Raw genomic sequence first — 17,740 nt, forward strand, 5'->3', positions numbered from 1 at the left:
GTAAATGTGGGAATGTAGAAACAAAACACAGGCAGTCAGTTAGACATAAGTCTTTATTTGTTTTGTTATAGGAAAAGTGCATAGTTGAAGCCCTTTTTCTTAGACAGAAACAGTGTGAATCAAGGTCTCCTGTGGTAGCAGATATTCCACTTGTTCATCCCAACAACTTCTGGTTTACTTAACCTTTGACATCTTTATCTCCTCCCTGCCATCTGCTTAGTCAAAAAAAAAAGTATTATTTTAGAGGGCATTATTTGCGGATATGGAAATCAAGAGTAGCTAACCACTTAAGACTGTTGGGAGGGACTCGGCCTAAAGTTGTTACAGATTATATCCAGGTCCTGAACTCTTACACAATGTATTTGAGAAAGACACTTCAATTTTAAGACTAATCCATGTAACTTCTGATATCACTAGTACTCATAACATAGGCCCCGATAGACTTTAATTTAGCCATGACAAGAGCACAACAAAGATACAGTCAGTGACAATATAAACAGGAAACCCCTGATCATGTACCGTAATCCAATAGCCAAGAATAGACATATACTTACTATACTAAAACACCTATTATAATGATAAATCTTTCTTGAGATTGTATCAAAGAGGGTTTATTCTCTTCTATAACATTGAGGCTTTAGTTTGTGGTGCTGTTGTAAATATCCACCCACATTTACATACATGGTTAAGGAACAACACAACATCCACCAGTACATTGTTCTGCATTAGGTTTCCATTTTTCTGGTCGATTATATTTCAACTTTTAATCTAGTTGACAAACCTTCTATAGCATTCATATTATACCATACTTTTTTTAGCAAGCTCTGGACTAAGATAAATCCTGTAAGAAAATAGTCCTGTAGTGTAAATCACAGTAATGAGACCATAACAGAAAACATATACTGCAGATCACCCCCTTGTCCTCTTATCTCAACTTAAAAAAAGTGCTCAAATATTGCTGTTCTTTAACAAGAAGTTGTTTACTTCATTAGCATTCAATGAACTTTAAATTGACATTGGCACAGCTTTGAAGTTTCCTTTTAATTGGTTTGACATTATTATAAAGAAGTTGCAGAAGTGGAAACTTTGGATGCTCCCGTTAATTTCACACTGCTGTGACCCTTGGTAAGAAAAGAAGGGGGCCCTCGTCATCTAGACAGCTGAATCAGTACAACACACCTTCATAAGGAAACGACATACCACAACAAAAATGCGAATAAAATATGATTCTCTGCTACTAATAACTGAGTATACACTTCAGATTTTTATCATTTAACCACAAAACAATTACAGTACACAGAATCATCTCAATATGATTAAAATGCATGTGCTGAATATATTATTTTACATCGACCACACTTAATACACCCTATCTGTGTGCCTGCAGTTCTGTAAAACCTTTCAGATCCATCACTGCCGACTTAATCACTTAAACTAAAGTAACCAACAGTTACTTAAAGGGACAGACATGTTCTTGGAAATATAGTTTATATAGCAGAACGCACTACTTGCAGGAATGTGTAATATAATTGAGGCCTGGATGTAAACACAAGAGGAATTCAATGTGCCATGTTATTGTAATCCTAATTCAGAATGCAATTCATCCATGTAAACCATAACATTTTAATCATATTGCTGGTTTATATTTGTGATTCACACTTCACATGATATGACATCATTACTGGCAGCGTTTATAGTTTAAAGTGGAAAGAGAGGAATGTTTCAGAGAGTCTGAAGAACCCGCCAGCTTTTATTACTCAGCATGCACCCGAAACATTTTAAATACCCCTCCCATCTCCACCAACACATGTGCCACATTCCTTCATTTTGAGTTCATGTAACTGCAGAACAGACAGCACCAGAGCTGGGATCAGGGACGCCTGCTGATTAAAGACTTGGTGAATACCAAAAAGAGCCCAACTGATGCAACATGCTGATAATGTCGGCCAATGTGATCAGCTGAAAATGTCTTGCATGTCTGCAGATATACAAAAAAAGACCAATTTCTCTTATTAACCTCTTATCTTGTGGTGTTTTTAGTGTAAAGTTTTAAATTGTGTTTTATGCATTACATTTCCCATGACATTTTCTGATCAATTATGTTAAGTTGTATGTTTATGTAAAAAAAAAAAAAAATCCCATTTTATCTGTATTGGCCTCATCAATCCAGTATCAACTGGGCTCTGGTAACAATAATTAAAGTCAGATATACCCCAAAACACAATGTCATTAAAACAAGAGAAAAGCAAAATATATTTGAATGAAGGGAAGATGGCGCTGTCCTGGTCACAGTCCATGGCTTACTGTGCAGCTCCAGCCAGAGCAGGTGTGTGAGTGCTGGTGCTCTCCACTGCTAATCAATAGGTGGTGCTGGAGGATCTCTTCTATCACTCTGCAGACCAAGACAAGAACATATGAAGTCGTTACAATAAAAAAGTGTTGACAGTGTCGATGATGCTATCAAGAAGCACTTCCTGAAACCAATACTGTCATGATGACAATAGTAATAATAATAATATGATGATGATGATGAATGAGCAACGATATGAATCATTTCTTCCTTTGGTAGATTGTTGCTTGCTGTAACTTGACTAAAGGTAGAAAAAATAAATATTGGAAAAGATTTGTCTAAAACCAATTCAAAAGTACACTATCCTACAAAACCAGAGCTCAATAAGGCAAACATTAATATAATGACAATATTGTAGCCGCCTATCTCTGATCAGGACAGCTGACATTTAAACTGCACAAAGAGATTTTCTGATGTTCAACGTGAACCAATAGGCCTTTTTATGGAAGACATTTTGATGTATGTTTCATATTCATTCATTCTCAACCGCTTGTCCCTGTCGGGGTCACGGGGGGGCTGGAGCCGAGCTGACATCGGGCGTGAGGCAGGGTAAACCCTGGACAGGACGCCAGTCTATCGCAGGGCACAAAGAGACGAACAGAGACAGCCAACCATTCACACCTACGGGCAATTCAGAGTCCTCAATTAACCCTCTTGTTGTGAGGCGACAGTACTGACCATCACAACACCATGTCGCCCAATGGCATATTCAGCCCATGAAAAACCATGATTCATATAATACATAATATAATTATAAAATATATGACATGGGATGTTTTATTTACAATAAGAACACGCTTGATCATATACTATTGTCTGTCACAAAGTAAGTGAAGTACATGCTGTGCGCAGAGGATTTTTTTTCTAACTATTTCAGTATTTCATCTTTGAAATCGAGGCAGTAAACCTTGGAAGAGATAGGCATAATAACCGACATGCAGCAAGTTAAGTACCAGCTTAGCGAATAACATTGTTTCTTTCTCATGTTCACTCATTTATATTTCTTAATCCAGGCTTATAGTTTTTATCAAATGGGGCCTCTGTAAATCCACATAGAGGCGTGCGTGCGTGCGTGCGTGCGTGCGTGCGTGTGAGAATATCAACAACCGTCCGCAAGAATCCCTAGTTCACTTCTATGGTGCGATATCCATGTGGTGCTTTGTCGTGAATTGCCGTAGTAAACAAAGGCAGAACTATACTGAACCTCCATTTAAAATATCATTTTGTAGGTAGAGTGTGATAATTACTGACATTGTGAGGTCCAGTAGGTTTGCCTGTGGGACGGGAACCCCTTAGACCGGATGGACGCAAAAGGAACAGGAGCAGAGCCACCACCGCCCATCCCATCAGAACCATCGGGAGGGTCAGGTCATCTCCTCCGCCGACTGAACCACTGGGACCGGGCACTGCAAACAAACACAACTTGGCACTTCCCATGTGTATTCTACGCAAACATTTGAGTGGAAAACATGATATGATCACATTATGAAAAAACACAAGGTCTAACGTGGTCATATTTACATTCCTGAGGGCAGCCTGTGTCTGTGCAGTAGGACTGAGATTGCCTGAGCTGAAAGAGAAATTACAGAATGAAGCTGAACAAAAGTCACATATTTTGCTCATTTTCAGGTTCATACCTGTTTTTCTACTAGAACATATTGACATTCTTTAATGTTCAAAAAACACATTATTTTTGTGTGGTCATACGGCCTGTCTGAATAAACCTTTATTCACCCCTTCTATAACTCCAGCCCCTGCAGTCTGGGAACTACTGCATTAGGCATACGAGCAAATGACCCACTCACATCTTACTGTTACCAGCCGCACATATTCACATGTGGATGGTGCAAAACAACCCTGTGAGCTCTGTTTGTCTCTCCTGAAATATACTGCACAGTTCTGACATGCAAATGCCATGTAGATTCTTTAGTTATTTGGGTAACACCCTTTCCTGCTGTGACCGAATCAGAAAGCCCCAGGGTGGATTCAAGCTCTGAGCCAACTGCAGCTCGCCATGCAAGCTACACCTGTGCACAAAGAGCCAATGACGTCACCTGGAAACTGATACAACATAATAATACAAGCTGTAGTTTATGTTTTTTTTAGTTTCTCAATAATTTTACCTCATCATTTTTCTAACAGACTTTTCCGTTAAGGTGAGCCGGAGACTATTTACAAGCACAAAACAAATGTAACAGTAAACAGTGCGACAGAGTGAAACTTCTATTTGTGGCAGAACTGAGAGGCTCTCAAGATAAACACTGAGCAGGAACCAGGATGTGTTGACTCAGTTTCAGCTGGTGGCATTTCATTTCCTTCTCTCTGGCGGAGACTTTCATTTACTCGCTAGTTGTTTTGAACTAGAATCTCTTTGCTGCCTCCGCTCGACTTCGGCAGGAGATATTTTTGCTTTACACTGCATACTTCGAATACTTTGACCTGTCCCTGCACCTCAACTCTGTTAAAAGCCTGCTACTGAAGATCCATGACTTACCAGGTTGATGAGGCGCCTCATAGCATACTCGTGTGTGCAGATGCACTCACACGGGTCGAAGCCCCCCTCTGCCATTTCTCACCAGATTGCGTCGCCTCTGGAACAAAAAGAAAGTACTGTACATGAACAAGTGAAAGAAACCTAATGCTCCCTCTTGTCAGTGCTGTGCTCTATTCACAGGCACACACACATTAGAGGGAGGAGACTGCTCCGTTAAGGACAGTCAGCAGACTCTGTGGCTGCAGGTAATCTAGGTCTTTGACAACATTAGGACTGTCAAAATTTACTTTTTATTTATGTTTGGAGTTTGGCAGGAAATGCCTCCTATGAACACTATGTTATTAGATTTTTCATTTTAACTTCACCCTTAAAAGTGAAAAGTAAAGCTAGGGAAGAAATAAAAGTGAACTCAGAAATGTGTGTGACTCCAAAGGTCCAGTTAGACCTTTATTAACAATGTACTGGTTATTTTATATGAGTTGGTTCTGGTTCCATGTTATTTCTGAGAAGATTGAACTGGTTTAAATTTAAAAGGTACACTTGTCTTTAACATAATAATAAGCAGGAGTCACATGGTAAGCCAAGAGCCGACCAATGAAAGCTTCTAAGCAAGAAATGAATATTCAGAAGAATAAAGATAGTTTTGCTGAAAACTAGCAACAAAAACTTGACGATAAAACATAAAGACGAAGCTTTCAGTAGTTGTAGGACAAATATATGGTCAAATGGACAGATGTCTGCTACAGGTGCCTAATCAAAGTTATCCGGGATTATACCGTGGCATTTTTAAGGGCTGATAACAGAGTTGTGATGGTTATATTTTCCATGATTTTTCTTAAGAAATCAGCACATGTGACATTAAGACAAAAACAGAAAACATTTAGGCCTCATACTCTTTAGGCTCTCAATAGGACGTGACAGCTGGACAAAGGCAAAACGTCATAAAGTAACAAAGAAAAGACAATTATATGAAAACTTAAGGGTAATTAAGGGCTGGGACTGCTTCCACACAGCTGTCACAGACCATTTTCCGAAACCTGAAATACAGACTTTCTGCACGCCCAGCTATCAAAACAAACAGAGAAACCAGCATAGATATAGTTTTTGTTTTTCCCCTGTAGCATAATTTATAAGAGAAGAAGTATTTGGATAGACTTCCAAAATCCTGACAGGCTCAAACAACAAGCGAGTTGGAGAACTTGGCTCGACGATGGGAACTTGAAACAGAATTCAAACAGAATTTGAAACTTGACAGTCCGCTAAACTTTCTGCTTTTTGTTTCATAATTTGATTTAGAGATGCACCGATCCTGTTTTTCCGATCCAATCTGATACCTGGGCTGAGTGTATTAACCGATACCCGATACTGATCCAATACTACTGTTGAATGAAGGAACTGTATACCTTGCCATTTGAGTGAAGGCATCAGGCTTGACATAAAACATTTAGCCTTGTTAAAATAAAAGGTAACAAATTAATATAGATATAAATGTACTTAATATTATTTATAAACAAATAACAAAGTGTACATTAGCAGCAAAAACAAATAAAGAACACTTCCGTGTAAAGTGCACTGCAAACAGTTATTTTAAAATGTAATATAAAACCCTAACTGGTGTGGAAACAGAATTAAAGTGACTTGATCACTGTAACTGTATTGCTGTGTATGATATTAATAAAAAAGAAATTACTGGATCGGCCTCATTCAGCTAATTAGTCAATATCGGAGCTGATATTCGATATCAGAAGAAAGTCTCACGGTTGTGATGTCATCAAGTATAAAGTGTGCAGCTGCTTCATAGACAATAAATTGGAGACTCATTTTTGAGTTTTAGTTTATTTTACCTCCAACTAAGCTTTATGCCGTCGTCAATTCTGAAACAGAAGATATACTAACGTTCCACACTTGATGGCATCACAAATTTGAGTTTTAGTCTCCTAGTTTTGGATTCGGGGTAGAGTTGTTCATGTCTACTAATATTTTGGGTCTGCCTTAGACCACAGGAATACCATGCATGAATATAGAAAATGGCTGTAGTTCCTCTTTCACAGAGTGATTGGTTTAAGTGTAATAAAATAGTCTTTTTGAGGATCTAAATGTTTACAGATGTTCATAAAAAATATTAATTGAATTGTTTCATCTTAATTTGAAAAATATTCAAATTTCATATTTTCCATGAGTGTCTTGCACATATATCTGTGGAGTGACAGTTTATCTCGGCCCTGCTGAAATCTACGGGCAGCTAACGGTACCATCACTTCTATTAGCGCTTACCCACCAATGATAGACAGGGTTTTGGTACCAGACCAGCCTTAGATTAGGGGTTTAACCTGCCTCTGACCAAAACCAATGCACTAAACGGTAAGGTATAGAGCTGTTACTTATGGGAACACACTCCCCCCACATTTAATCCTAATGGGAAATAGTTCAAGCTTCAAAAGGAAATTAAAAAATATGTTATAATTGAGCAGATTAGGTTAAAACCAGTTTGATTCTGTTATTCGTTTTTGTTGCCGTCTTCTTTTTTTACTATTCATTTTATGCCACCGTTATTGTTTTACTACATGAGAAACTGTGCAACTGTGCCTTTGTGTTATAAAATGCTACTAGGTTCCCATTGTTTTGATATAATAACAATATGTATGGTGCTTTATAATGTTTGTATGTTTGTCTTGTGTTGAGAAATGCTGCTACACTTTTAACACTTATCACTTAATGCTCCTTATCACTTATTTAGTTTGTACTTATTTTATTCAATATGCTGCTAAACTGCACGGTGCGTGTTGTTGTATATTGTATAAACCTACGTTTAACCACAATGTCTTTTGCACTCTGCCACATCTAGTTAATTGTTTGATTTATTTTATGTTAGCTTTATTTTTATTTGATTTATGTCAGCTTATTGTTACTCTGATCCTTTCCCACCTTTGTATCGAAACAGTTTTTTCCCTCGGGATAAATAAAGCTTCTTGAATCTTAAATCTTGAAAGAAAGGAAGATTAGTCTTCACTACGTTGATGACTAATGGGGATCCGTAAAAAACAAAAAACTTCTTAATAACCGGCCCCTGAGTTTTACATTCATATATTGTTGCTCTCGAACTAATGCAGCTAACCTTAGACTAGCTAACGCAGCCAGCTCACAGATAACCCAAAGAAAACAAAGAGCGGCGTCTTTTTGTCTGACTTTTAACAATGACGTGTTCATTATTAGAGGCAGGCGTGACAATATAATGCATCTAAACAGGACTTACTTGAGCCTGGAGGAGGTGAACCGGTCAGATGTTTGACAGAGGCCCGGGCTGCTGTGCTGCAGCTCTGCTTTTGTGCACAGAAACCATTAAACAGCAGACATGTGTCAACCTACCGTCTGTTGTGTTTGAGCACGTGACGCATTCTTCACGACACACATCCCGGAAGTGGACATAGACACTCACGGGGCGGTTTGTACGTCTCTCATTGGTCGATAAATGTGATGGGCGGGCCTTAGAGCCAATCACAGTACGAAAGGATTATAACAGTGATGCAATGTTTACTTAAAAATAACAACATCTTAAAGGTTGAATATTTAGCTTTTAATCTTTATTAAAAGCTATATATGTGTAAATAATAAATAAACAATACACCCACGGGGCGTTTTATGGGGTCAAAAATGAAAGTATTGCTTTTCCATAACATATGTATTTATATATTTAGTCTGAATTAATATTTTGAATTTTTTTGACGAGTTTGAAAATGACTTTTTGTCACGTTCTGCTTACGAGCCCTAAGCTTTGTTGTTATTAGCTTTCAATTTCTCTTAGAGCCTGAATGTACGGGGCCTAAGCTGATTTTGTTATGCTTACTTAATGATGCTGCTATAGGCCTAGTCTGCCTAAATATAATAATACTGATAATACTGTTCCAGATACTCTGGGCTTCTCTCCTCTGTATCCTCCATGTCTCATCAATGCAGTAATTCAACTTCTTCCCCGGAGTTGTTTGTGGTCTCTGCTGATCGTGGTGGTGCCTGCTGCCATGGTCCGGCATTACGCTTCCTGCTTCTATTATCACTATTACTCATATATACTATCATTAGTTTTATAAATTATACAATTTGTAGCCATAAAACACCATCAGTGGTATGTCTCACTGTATCACAGCTGTTATTGCCACTACTCATCATTGATCATGTTTGCCACCATAATTATTATCATTGTCTTATTCTGTCACCTTAGCTGTCCTTGTTTCAACTATTCTACTATATTAACTGTCATAACATAAAAGTCCTATTCACATTACTATAGATATTATCATAATTACTGTTTTTTTTGTGCTTGCATCTCTGGGACTGTCTTTGTGTCTCTCTGTCTATCTGTCCGTCTTTTCTCTCTTTCTCTCTCCTTTTCTTCCTCCAAAACCGGGGCAGACAGATGTCCGTCCTCCATAGAGCTGCGTCTGTCCGAAGTTCCTGCCTGTTATAGGGAAGGTTTTCGTTGCCACTGTGTACTCAAGCGGGGGATTTGTTGGGTCTATGTAAATCATAAATAAGTCATAGTGTGTGGTCTTTACCTACTCCTTATGTAAAGTGTCCTGAGATAACTTTTGTTATGAATTGGCACTGCAAATAAAAATGCATTGAAAATTGAAGTGAATTGTTTACATTGTACCAGCCATTAGCGGCCGGCACTGCGGGTTGCAAGGGTTGTCTGTTGTTGGTCGCAGATAGGTGGTTCAACTCTGTATTTGTCAGTTTACCCGTCTCTGTTTTTAATATCACCACACCACTGCCTGATTGTTATATTTGTGCAACCCTCAGTCTGCCTTCAGTCACTGCTGTGGAAGTTGCTGGTCTGTGCACGCCTACCAGGCTACAGAAACACAGATTCATTTGAGTTGAGGGCTAGCTAATCGATTACACACCACTCAAAGAAAGACTTCCTGTTGAAGATTAACGTTAAGTACTGTTGTAAAATTAATTGATTAGTCGTAATTAGTCGTTACCCTGTATGATTCATCACTTGACATGGCGCAGACAATAGTACGCTTTGTTCTGCTCATTCTCCATATTCAACATTTAACATTGTTCTCGAGTATTTAAATTGTATTCTACTTTCTAATTCTACTCAAAAATATCAGAGGGAAATATTTTACTTTTACGCCACTAAAAATATCTAAAAACTGCAGTTACTTGATTATTAACATTTAAAACCTGTGATCAGTTTATGCCCCGTCACTTATCAGTATATAAAGTAATTAATAGTCTTGCCTACATAAAAAAAACTGATTAGACAATAATCCATGAATAATAATAAATATCATATAATACATTAAAATATAAAACTAAGAAGGTTTTGAGATCAAAAAGATTTTGAATGCAGACCTTTGACTTATTATTTAAGGGAAGGTTCATTATGTTAAACTCTCGTCACAGTTTGCCCATCAGCTGGCTGTGGTTTTCTCCCTATTACACAGTTAAACATTTCTTACTTTATCTAATAGAATGGATAATTAATGAAAAAGTAAAGTCGTAGTTAAGTTAAAGTAGTAGTACCACCCTATATAAAAGCAGTAAAAAAAAAAATACTGATGATTTATGTGTAAATAGCATTTTACATTGTATCTGACCAAGAAGGAGTTAAGGCTGTTGGGTGGGTGTCATACTTTAGGAACATAATGTACGCTTTGTATATAAAAATCTGCAAAGTACTAAAGCAGTTAAGCTGTGAGCACTGGTGATAGTTGTGTGTGAAAATGTTTAATCTGGTATATTTATTATTATAACTTTTATATTTTCTCCATCATCCAAATATCAATAAAAAACAACAAAGTAAAATACCCATTTTCCGTCACAAACTGTGAAGTTTATTTCAGACTGACTTTCTTCAACAATAAGACCAAGCAACACTAACATATTAACAAATCATATCAGCGGTCTGAAGCAGGTGTAGGCTGAAGCTCTTGCTGTTAATGCCTACCCTTCAGGTGATTGTAAACAAACAAGAATAAACAAGACAAACAAAAGATCAGACCAGATCACATTGTACCTTTTTTTATTATTATTATTATTATTATTACTTTCAGCTCAAAACATTTTCATATTGTTTTAGTACATTATTTTAGTTTTTTATTTTTAAAGAATTTTTTTTTTTAACTAACTAAGTGTACAACATGTCTTCAATTCCTTGTGGCAGCTGCTCCATAGATTTACTTCAATAGGTGTTCACAGGTGAAGGAAGGTGCTAGAACTCAGATGTGTTCAGCACCACATGATGAGAAATGTTCCTGAAGGCAAGTCTGAAAAGAACATAAGCCCATGTGTGTACCAGAGGTCTCATTAATGAAACTTCCAGTGTCTACTCCATTTAGCTGCACTGTGTGTGTGTGTGTGTGTGTGTGTGTGTGTGTGTGAGTGAGTAAGTGAGAGAGTGAGCGAGAGAGAGAGAGAGGGAGAGATAGAGAGTGAGTGAGTGAGTGAGAGAGAGAGAGAGAGAGAGAGAGAGAGAGAGAGAGATCCACAAATATTGGTTGAGCTTTCCTAGGCCATGAGGATAATAATAATAATAATAATAAGGTTATATTAAACTAGAGATGCTCCGATATTGACTAATTAGCTGAATGAGGCAGATTTCTTTTTTTATTAATATCATACACAGCAATACAGTTACAGTGATCAAGTCACTCTAATTCTATGTTTCCACACCAGTTAGGGAATAATATTACATTTTAAAATATCTGTTTGCAGTGCACTTTACACGGAAGTGTTATTTATTTGTTTTTGCTGCTAATGTACACTTTTTTAATTTTTAATAAATAATAAAAGGTACATTTAGAGAGAGAGAGAGAGAGAGAGAGAGAGAGAGAGAGAGAGAGAGAGAGAGAGAGAGAGAGAGAGAGAGAGAGAGAGAGAGAGAGAGAGAGAGAGAGAGAGAGAGAGAGAGAGAGAGAGAGAGAGAGAGAGAGAGAGAGAGAGAGAGAGAGAGAGAGAGAGAGAGAGAGAGAGAGACCTCGGGTCTGGCTTGTAGGCAGCAGCAGTCCAGCAGACACAGTCATGGCGAACATTGCTGTCCAAAGGATCAAGCGGGAGTTCAAAGAAGTTCTCAAAAGCGAAGAGGTGCGGTAACGTTTCTGTCTTTTTAAACGTCAGCTCAGCTCCTCGTTTATCACTGTTGTCCACTTCATTATAATGTAAAGTGTCAGTAGCCTTCACGGCACAGAACAACATTGCCTAACCACAGTAGTTCAGGCCTGAAACAGCAGAACTTTAGCTATTAGCTTTAGCTTCCAACCCCTCCTGTGATGTCAGGTGGTGCGTTCAGGAAACACCGGGGATTCAGCGTTGTCAACTCACAGGCCCTCTGTTTTCTAACAAAACAGCACGCGCATACCTGTGGGTAATTACCTGACTTTTATAAACCATGTCAAAAATAATGAATAATAACACGCTTGTATGAGCAATAGTACACTCATATCATACAAGGTACCGTAGATGTTTACTAACCTGAATTAGTTGCTGACACTTCGGGTGTTTTTGACATCTCATCCACAGTTAGCATTATTAGCCTGTTAGTGTTATTATGATACAACGTTCAACAACTAATCACATTTGTTAATCAGCTGTTTGTTTCAACAGGGGGGGCTTTTTTAAAGGTTGCATTGTGTCATGCTGCTGCCTGTCGAGTCTTGTTATTGTGGGTTTGTAGTCATGTCAATGCTATCTGTGTTGCTAACGTGTTTATGTTTATGTGTGAACGGCTCCTGTTGACAGACTTTGTTTTTGTAGAAAATGTCAGTTGTTGTCGTTGTGCCTTTTTAAAAAACAAACATATGTTTAGTTTCACATTTGTTTGTACAAGTATGTGGTTTCATACTTACCAGACATGTCAAGACACAGACTGAGTATGGCAAGTGTTTTTTAACATTTAATAAAATCAGATTACAGATATCTGCAATACATATTCAGTCAAGCTATTAAAGGCTGAAACTGCATGCCACTGATTCCTTGAAACACCAGAAGAATTCATTGTGTCCCTCTCATTTGTCCCAACTCATAGACAAGTAAAAACCAGATAAAAGTAGATTTGGTGGATGAGAACTTCACAGAGCTGAGGGGGGAGATTGCTGGTCCTCCAGATACACCATATGAAGGTATTGTCACAGGCCTGCTTTAAGTACCTGACAAGATATTTGCCACAAGACTTTAATGTTATGATTCCTCGTGCTGAAACGTTTTGTTGTTTTTCTTTCTCACCAAGGTGGCAGATTTCAGCTTGAAATAAAAATCCCAGAAACCTATCCTTTTAACCCGCCAAAGGTACGTGCTTCAGTTGCTCCAAACGGATCTGGTACTTGCTGTCTGTCATGTCTGCACTATCATCCTGGTTAGCATCATGCTTATGGAGAAGAAATATTCTGTTTTTAAGAACTTTGATATGCTCTCAATCCTGTTTTGAGTAATCCAAAGATGCCAGCTGAAGTAGAGTGGCTTGAAAACATCTTATTCAGGGGCCGGTTTTACAAAAATAGACTTTGACTTTGGCATAGTTCTGACTGCTAGTTAGACTTTAGATATATGTCTAAATTCATCTGAATACCATGGGTCTAAGTCCACACAGTTAGCCTGGAAGCAAGGCAGCAAAAATGTCTAGACTAATATAGCAGCAAAATTACTGTAAGACTACAGACCAGTCTAAATATATGTGTGAAAAAGGCCCCAGGTTTCTGTTTTTGGCTTATCCAGTGAATTAAATACCTGAAAAATCAAGTATGTTGTCACATTGATGCAAAAATCATAAAGATTGGGGCTGGGCAATAAATCAATAGTGAGGTATTTGGTCCAAAATATTGTGATATTTTATTTTACTCTTTATCTCCCAGCCCTACTGCTCATTGATTTGTGACATTGCCCACAACAGCATAATTCACCCATATATCCTAAAGCAATAGTTATCACAGCATAAAGGGTGTAACAAAATCTGACAGTAGACTAATTTATATCGTTTTACGATGTATATCGTCATACTGCTCAACTCTACCCAAATATGATCAAAACAAGGATGACAGTCAAAAGCAGGATACTAGTGTTCATGTAAATGTACCCACTTGCCCCCTTTTTCTCTATAGTCAACCCATTTTTATACAGATAACCTCTCACACCTGTCTTTCTTAGGTGCGTTTCATCACTAGCATCTGGCACCCTAATATCAGTTCTGTGACAGGAGCAATATGTCTGGACATTTTAAAAGACCAGTGGTGAGTGAGACCTATCTGAACCTTGTGATCGACTTTGCTCAGTGTTCTGGTGTGCCCCTTGTCTCGAACACCCTCCGTTTATCTGCTCCAACTTTTTAATCTGTCTCACCCAGGGCAGCTGCTATGACTCTGCGGACGGTGTTGTTGTCTCTACAGGCTCTTCTTGCTGCAGCAGAACCGGATGATCCACAGGATGCAGTCGTAGCAAACCAGGTGAGAAACACACTGTCTGTTTCTCTCTCTACCATCCTACCTGTTTGCTAACTATTTTTTTAAATATTCCACCTCTGCGCTTTCTCTCTGTATCCACAGTACAAGCAGAATCCAGAAATGTTCAAACAGACTGCAAGGCTGTGGTCTCACGTCTATGCAGGTGCCCCTGTCTCCAGTCCCGACTACACACGCAAAATAGCCAAACTCTGTGCCATGGGCTTTGATAAGGTCAGAACAACTTTTCTGATTTCGTGTACCATAACATTTCTCCCCTCCCGCGTACAAGCAGCCAAAATGGGTTTCCTCAGGAGGGTGGCTGGAGTCTCCCTTAGAGATAGGGTGAGAAGTTCAGCCATCCGCGAGGAACTCGGAGTAGAGCCGCTGCTCCTTTGCGTTGAAAGGAGCCAGTTGAGGTGGTTCGGGCATCTAGTAAGGATGCCCCCTGGGCGCCTCCCTAGGGAGGGGTTTCAGGGGGCATCTAGTAAGGATGCCCCCTGGGCGCCTCCCTAGGGAGGGGTTTCAGGTACGTCCAGCTGGGAGGAGGCCTCGGGGAAGACCCAGGACCAGGTGGAGAGATTATATCTCCACACTGGCCTGGGAACGCCTCGGGATCCCCCAGTTAGAGCTGGTTAATGTGGCCCGGGAAAGGGAAGTTTGGGGTCCCTTGCTAGAGCTGCTGCCCCTGCGACCCGACCAAGGATAAGGGGTTGTAGACGAGTGAGTGATGAGTGATAACATTTCTACATTGAACAAAGGATGGTGTGGGTCAGGAGAGTTTGTTTGATAGTGAGTTGAAACGGTTAGTTGATTACTGGATTGTCAGAAAATGAATCGGCAACAACTGTGATAACCGATAATTGGTTTGGGCAATTTTTTTTTTCAACTTCTATTTTCTTGTTGATTTAATACCACAGAAGAGTATTTTCAGGTTTTGGACTATTGCTCCGACAAAACAAGACATTTGAATGCGTAACCTTGAACCCTAACAACTCTGGATAGGGATTTCTTTTACTGAATTCTGATATTATTTATGATAATTAAAATAGTCATTATAATTGTCAGTTACTGCCTTATTTGACAGCATGTTTGTCAGAGCATGCAGGGCTGTGAAGTTTCACTGTAGTAAATGTCAAATGATTTAGTCTTAATAAGACACAATTTATTCAAACTTTTTATATAATTTGAGTAAAAAAGCAGCTCAAAGGGTTGATATACATAATATCTTAAAACACACTTTAACTTTTTATTAACTTGATCTTGCAAATGTTGCACATTTTTACAATATTTCTTTTTAAATCCCCCTCTCATACAGACTGCAGTAATAGCGGCCTTGTCTTCAAAATCCTGGGATGTGGAAACGGCGACAGAGCTGCTCCTCAGCAACTGAAACACAGCCAGGTGTGAGGATCCCAAACTACCTTCACCATAGCATCAGCTCCTCCCTGGCATCCATTCCATCATTGCCTTTTGTTAAACAGACAACACCCCATTAACCACAGCAGTCTGAGCCTTCTTTTATAACAAGTTTGCCCAACACCGGTAGCACCACAATCACTGATATGCACACCATCCTGTTTACTGTCTCACCCCATCACTCTTCTGTCTTTACTTCCACCAACTCAAAGTATGTATATCCTTGTGATAAGCCACCAAAAACTTTCAATCTTGCATCTTGTCTTCCATGCCCTTTAATCACATTGGCTTTAAAACTTTTGTTTATTTGGCAATTCCTTGTTCCTTATTTTAAAGAATCAAATAACTGCCACTGCCTGGTGGATTTTCCGGGGTAAAATGTGAAGGAAATCCTGCATACAGCTCTCACATTACAACACTGTTTACTCTGTCTGATTATTCTTTTCCATGGACATTTAATATGATAAAGGTCCAGCTGGATTAGATTTACCCAACTGAATAGTGTCCTGCAATGAGCAGTTTCATGGATTTTTCCCGATCACTTTATCATAGATGCTTCAATCAAGTGCAGAATTTTTTTTTTTAGCTGTAGAATAAACATCTGCCACAGACAGACAGCTAAGGCCCCTGAAGGTCATTCATTACATGCCACCTTTTCTGCTCCACCCCAATCAGACCTTTTCTCGCCCTTGCATGTTCTATGCTGCCTTTAATTTTATTTGGTCGAATGATGTGGTGATGGGGGGCGTCTGTTTCGGTTTCAACATCTCTTCAGACTTATGGAACTTGCGAGACTCATCCGTGGAAAGAGACACCTGGATGCTCAGCAAGCCACTTAAGCACACACACACACACACACACGTCGGCGCGTAGGGAACCAAAGCCTTTTTCTGCAGAGTAAATTGCTGGAAATTTTCTCTCCTGTTCTTGCCCGGCACCAACGGGAAACAAACCTCAAGAAGAAATGAATGATTCTGAATGTCTTTAAGGTTTTTGAATTTGAAATGCTGTGGATTTGTTTTTATCTCATTTTTCAGAGCAATCACTTTTAACCATAAGGAACGTCACTGTCAGCCACGGATTGATGTATTCGCCCTCTTAGCCCTGATGTTGATCATTAAGAAGGGGAGCTTGACCACTGATTCAGTCAAGCAGTACTCAATCAGAACTTTGGCCATATATAAAGTGTATGGGTGACGTCCTCTATCCCCAAACATGCTTTACTACACAGCCAAATAAAATGCTCATTGAGGTCTTTGAGTGATGTTCTATGAGTAGTAAAAGAGGCTGGAACTCCTCTGAAGCAGATAGCAGGCCTGCACAGTGTTTTCACACACTTTAATTTGAGGTACATGGGCTGTAAAGAAATGCTTAGGTTATATAGAGAAGTGGAGTGTTGATGAATCCTCATACATGGCCTTTCTTTTAAAAACAAACTATCTTCCTTTTGCTTCCCCTCCAGCTCGTCCTGACCAACAGTGGCATATTACAGTACTACGTGGAGTTATTGTGTGCCCTCTAGACTGACAGTGAACTGTTTCCAACCAGAGCCACAAGAAAAAGAAAAAATAAGGTTCATGGTCAGAGGTAGAAGGCACGCACACTATCTCCTTTACTTGTAAATAATCCAGTTCTTGATAAAGAGCTGTGTCGTTATCACTAAAGTTCACCATTGATTGCTGGATCTATATTTTGTAAGAAAAAGAAGGGACAAAAGAGGCCCTTTCCTCCCATCTTCCTGGTGTTCTTACTATGTACAATATTGCACGATGACGCATAGAAAAGGGGCTGTTGCATCTTAGTTTCTCCGTTTGGATTGAGACTTATTTTACTCTTGTTTCCTTGGAAGCGAGCATCAGCAGTATAAAAAGTATAAAAAGCATGGTTATTTATTGTGACAGTGTCATGTTTGATTAAAAAAAAAGGTTGAAAATCAAGTTGAGCTTTTGTGGTGTCTCGGTTTCTGTAAACGACACTTGGTGATCAAGACAAATGCACTGCATGGTAACATCTAAAAAGCATTTATTTTCTGGAAAAAAA

The 17,740-nt window shown here is 38.9% G+C and overlaps 2 protein-coding genes across 2 annotated transcripts; one reads left to right on the forward strand and one right to left on the reverse strand.

Annotated features, from left to right (window-relative positions):
• Positions 1-46: 46 nt before the first annotated feature.
• Positions 47-8,231, reverse strand: smim14 (small integral membrane protein 14). Its single transcript, XM_083923722.1, has 5 exons — positions 8,098-8,231; positions 4,845-4,941; positions 3,872-3,920; positions 3,602-3,756; positions 47-2,392 (listed from the first exon to the last, which is right to left on the reverse strand). Exons 2-5 carry the CDS (start codon positions 4,917-4,919, stop codon positions 2,354-2,356), a joined length of 318 nt encoding a protein of 105 aa, XP_083779848.1. The 5' UTR covers positions 4,920-4,941; positions 8,098-8,231; the 3' UTR covers positions 47-2,353.
• A 3,575-nt stretch (positions 8,232-11,806) lies between these two features.
• ube2kb (ubiquitin-conjugating enzyme E2Kb) lies at positions 11,807-17,621 on the forward strand. Its single transcript, XM_083922677.1, has 7 exons — positions 11,807-11,936; positions 12,877-12,970; positions 13,078-13,136; positions 13,992-14,074; positions 14,188-14,287; positions 14,387-14,515; positions 15,600-17,621. The coding sequence occupies exons 1-7, from the start codon at positions 11,874-11,876 to the stop codon at positions 15,672-15,674; spliced, it is 603 nt and encodes a 200-aa protein (XP_083778803.1). The 5' UTR covers positions 11,807-11,873; the 3' UTR covers positions 15,675-17,621.
• The last annotated feature ends 119 nt before the right edge of the window (positions 17,622-17,740 follow it).

This window comes from Echiichthys vipera (genome assembly GCF_963691815.1).
Source record: "Echiichthys vipera genome assembly, chromosome: 2".
Lineage (NCBI taxonomy): Eukaryota > Metazoa > Chordata > Actinopteri > Perciformes > Trachinidae > Echiichthys > Echiichthys vipera.